This window comes from Gadus macrocephalus, chromosome 3 (assembly GCF_031168955.1).
Source record: "Gadus macrocephalus chromosome 3, ASM3116895v1".
NCBI classification, from domain to species: domain Eukaryota; kingdom Metazoa; phylum Chordata; class Actinopteri; order Gadiformes; family Gadidae; genus Gadus; species Gadus macrocephalus.
In genome coordinates, this window is record NC_082384.1 from 15,691,712 (window position 1) to 15,696,711 (window position 5,000).

At 42.5% G+C, this 5,000-nt stretch overlaps 1 protein-coding gene across 2 annotated transcripts in view; it reads left to right on the forward strand.

Moving 5' to 3' along the window:
• Positions 1-4,332: 4,332 nt before the first annotated feature.
• Positions 4,333-5,000, forward strand: part of LOC132454321 (atrophin-1-like) — a 12,164-nt gene continuing 11,496 nt past the window's right edge. For both annotated transcript variants that reach the window (XM_060047599.1, XM_060047600.1), the window contains exon 1: positions 4,333-4,747. In XM_060047599.1, the coding sequence (XP_059903582.1) occupies positions 4,697-4,747 (51 nt within the window). In that variant the 5' untranslated portion in view covers positions 4,333-4,696. The remainder of the gene's footprint in view (positions 4,748-5,000) is intronic.

A 5,000-nucleotide genomic window follows, 5' to 3' on the forward strand; every position in this document is an offset into this window, starting at 1 on the left:
GGGTGTGGCAGTGATATGTGATATGGTATATATGGTTTATGATATGTCCATGTATGTTTGCATAGGATACAATGTCCAAGCACTTTGCATGGAAGGGCTCAACGGCTTATGGTCCTATGTGTTTTTTGTTGGTTATCCTTAGCCACATGGTAACTATGATTGACATTGATGCTTGGGGCATGTATATGTGTGTCCATCTGTCCATCCGTGTGGGCTTGTGCTTGTGTGTTGCGAATGTGTGTTTGTGTGTGTGTGTGTGTGTGTTCTGTCTGCATGTATGTGTGCATGTGTGTGCTTGCGTGCATGTGTTTCTTTGTGTATGTGATAGCACGTCCATTCATTCATGCAAATATTTGTGTGTGCGTGTATATGTATATGTTTATATATACGAGCGGGTTCTTTGCATGTGTGTGTGTGTCTGTGTGTTCGTGCTGTGCCTGTGTTTCCGTCTGTGAGTCTAGGGGCCTTTACAACCCTCATTACGGTGACTAGGGCAGACGAGCTAGGGCCTGTCATGGATCTGCGCTGGGCTGCAAGGCCAGACAGTTTGTGGTGTTTGGCTTTGGTTGGGAGGGTAGCTTGAAGGGGTTTCATGTGGAGAGAGAGGAAGTCTTTGGTATTGTAATTCAGTGTCAAAGACAAAGACGGAGACCATAACAAAGTCACATGAGCTCTTTCATTCCCCAGAACTCCTGTCTGGCTCGTTTCTTTTTTTTCCCTTTTTGGTTCAAAGTACAGAGGAGCAACCGAGCACGTCATGTAGATCTACGTGACGTAAGAACGTTTCCTGCTACCTTTGATTTTGTCTGCTGGTTTCCGACTTGGAAGCAAGGGAGAGTTTAAAAAAAAGTGTGTGTGCAAAAATAAAACCTCCCGAGATTCTTTAATAATCCATGTTATTATTAAAAGTGTTATTTTCAGTATTCTCACTATGTCGGTGTTTGGAGGATTTCCACGTGTGCTCTCCCTCTTATCCTCGGACGAGTCACATTTAAAATACGGATGAGAGGAGAGAGAGAGAGAGAGAGAGAGAGAGAGAGAGAGAGAGAGAGAGAGAGAGAGAGAGAGAGAGAGAGAGAGAGAGAGGTAAAATGACCACTGGACAGAAAAAACACCTCCCCACACATCACCTGACTTGCACACGTGACCTAGCCAAGCCTCGTCATCATGTGGTTGGCGTGTTACAAACAGCGTGGGATAGTCAGCGCTGTACTGATTTTTGTTTCCAGTGGTGAGTTGTCTGTGCTTCTTTGTTCTCTGTGTGGTTTACACAGAATAGAGTGGTGCTTTCTGGACCCCTGCAGACACTAACCTACAGTAGACAACCCAGGCTACCTCTGCTTTAATACCACAAACATCAGGGCACACAAAAGATTCAATAGCTGCACCTTCTGATGGAGTTAGAGGGTTAACACTGGTTCAAAAACAAACAGTGCACTCATTTGAAACAACAAAAATACAACACAATGACCATGACATCAGCACAACAACGCAACAACACAACGTCTACAACCACAAGATACATCAACAATACAACTACAACAAAACACAAAAGAAAAAGAAAAAAAGAACCAACGTAAAAAAGAAGACAAACCCCCAATCCACAACAACACCACCAATAACAACCACAATGTAACATCGATAACATCGATAACACCGGGGTGTTGCGCTCCAGTCTGACGGCAGCGGCAGTGTGTCCAGGATGAAGGCCCGGTCCAGGAGAATCACTGCTCCGGACAGCCTGGCTCATAGGAGCTGCACGGTAGACAGAGACCGGTTGATGGACCAACCGTGACCAACCCGGAGGTCATCGAGTTTGATGGAGGGGTGCGTGAATGCTCGCATCGTGAATGCTTGCTTAAGGGGAAGATTAAATACCGTCATTGTTGGGTGACGACAAAGAAAAAGACAAAAAAGTCCTCCCAACTAAAAAAGCTCCCATGTGGCCAAGCCAAACTGGCTGAAAGGAGGAGACAAAAGACTGGTGAAGTGGTTCTTATTGGCGCAGGCCTTCCCACACCTATGAACACTGACATGTTTGTAGAGATACAGATGTATCATATAAAAAGACATTACAAAAAGAGTAGCCCAGGGGCTACTCTTTTGACCACCTTAATCCGCCACTGAGTGTGTTTTTGTGTAACACTGGCCCATTTACAAACACAATATCGATTGACGTTTACTATGTAGTTGTCCTACGCTTGAATCCATTTGAATATTTTGAAATCATGCTTGTAGTATTTTTGAGTGAACAGTTTTTAATGGTTTTAACTCACATATTGATCCACAATATGTGTGTTAAGATCTTGATGTGTGGTTCCCACGGTAAAGAACCATAATAACTGTAGCTTTACTGCTTCAGAATACGGTTTTGTCACTAGAACCCTGATTTATCTTTGAGTCTTAATATTTATTTGTCTGATTGTTTTCTTTTTCTTTTGCCGTCTGAGAGTCACTCTCCAATGAAAGAAACACAAACATTCAGGTTTTTATCAGGAAGTTTTGAAATTCCTGTCACTAATATGTTTTTTTCTTTGATGTGCAGTAATAAAATAATTTAAGTAGAGAGACAGAGAGACAGAGAGACAGAGAGACATAGAGAGACAGAGACAGAGAAAGAGAGAGAAAGAGAGAGAGAGAGAGAGAGAGAAAAAAAGAGGAAGGGGAAGGCAGAAGTTATTTTTCAGTGAGGCGTTGCATTATTACAGAGAGAGAGAGAAACTGAGAGAGACAGAGAGAGTCAGGTGGAGAGAAAGAAAGAGAAGGAAATCGAGGGACATAAAGAGAGAGATAGAAAGAGTGAAAGAGCAAGGGCACATCTCTCCTTTCTAATTTGCCTTATATGTATGCTGTGCCTGTATATACACAAATATATGTGCATATACATGAAATACGGCAAGTCAAATATGTCAAATTAATTAAGTAATTTAGTATGGACACAATCTCAAAAAGTCATCACAGTGCAGTCTCTCTAGCCAATGGAGTGCAGACCTATAGGGACCAATTCCTCCCCCGCAAGACAGAAATATTGTGTTGGTTACACTCATCGCTACTCGCTGGTCTCCACACAATGTAATAATGTCCTCCAACTTTAATTTCCTTATTGAGCTCAAATATCAAACCTTTGAACTTTAAGTCTGATGCAAGTTTATCTTTTCTCTACCTGATTGTAAAATGATTGCTCTTAAAAGTTACTTGGATTCACTTTCGGTATGACAGTTGTATCATTTGAGTGGTCAATAAAAGTGCTTTCTCATAAAACAAAAGGTGCATTCATGTATGCTGTGTTCTGAATCTAATACTTTGAAATAAAGTCTTGGTTTGAAGGAAACCCGACAGTAGTGAACCTATAGATGTAAAACAGGTGGCGTAGGCAAATGTATATCTACCTATATTTACATGAGCCATTCACATGGCGAACAGTATAGGCTGTTAGAGGAATCACCAACTGACCTATTGCTACAATACCTGCTTGTGGGAGTCCTGCTTCAGAAACACACCCTGCTCACTATTGTTCCTGGTTAATCTTAACCAGATTAACCAGGTTGTGATTAATGAACAAAAAACCCAAGCTTCCTTCTCAGGAATTTCAAGTAAACAAGAATTAAGATGGGGGCGGGGGAAAGGTCTATCACACACCCACGCATGCGCGCACACACACGCGCACACAAACACACACACACACACACACACACACACACACACACACACACACACACACACACACACACACACACACACACACACACACACACACACACACACACACATACAGACACCTGCCGTACATATACATAAGGATGCAGGTATACGCACACACAATTTAAAAATAATAATGAGTTCAGTTTATTTCAAAATTATTATTTGTTTGTTTTTCAACCTGACGTCACGGCAAGCGGTAAACATCCATATGAGGTTGTCTACTGCCCTCTAGTGACAAACAAACCCAATAGATGGTTTGTGTGTATAAAACTGGTGGCGCAAACTTCGATGCGGTACAAATCATCCGATATGTAGGCAAACTGCCAGTAACCCTAAACAGTAGACAATTAGATCATCCTTGATCAAATTAATAACTAATTTCGAAAAACTTATTTGAAAAATACATTGTGGACATTATCACGTTGTAATTGCGGGAGAATCAACCGGCCAATGAAACAGAAAGGCATTCGACTATAATACTTTCTGATCGCATAGAATAATCCTAATCATTGGATTCATTTACAAAATGTTGGTTTCTGGTGAAATAATATCTTCTGAACGTCGACAGCGTGCTAGAATAAAGTATTAAAACAATCTGCTGCTGTTGCTATGCGTTCTGTCCAATCATGAGCGCTGCTCTCCTTCCCAAGTAGTTTGTGGGCTGGAAACACATGACATCACACATCCCGTCCTTATCTCCAAAATAGTAGAGCGTACGATTTCGTAAATATAACAAACATCAGGCGAGCGACCGTAGTGACGTTTTCATCGGAATAGTTTCCGGTCTGAGCCAAATAACGTTTTGGGATTGGCGCCTTTTTCCACAGCAGCATCTAGGAGGCTGGCGGGGTTTTTCACGCTCAGGAGGAGGAATGGCGAGAGGGGAGGCCACGGCTGAGGAGTGGGAGAGAGATGGGGGCATAGCAGAATAATAACATCCCGGGTCACGTATCGTACCTTGTTTTGTATTTTGCGCCGGTATCCGTCTCCCGTCATGGATCCAGAGAAAACGCTGACGTTCTGCCTTGGGTTGAAGGCCGAGGAGGTAACACGGTCCATGCATGTCATCTTTGGGAACGCATGATGTCAACAGCTGGGCTATGGTTCCTCTAGCTGGGCAACATGCTGCCCCAACTGGCCTGTTGTGTTGACAAACACCATTCAGACTTTTTCAGCTATATTTATATGTCGTCTGTCATTTGTTTGATTGTGAGCAAAGCAACAATTTGGCAGCATAATTTGATTATTAATTGTAGGCCTAAAGCTCAACATTTTCGAGACCGCCACATTTCAATGCA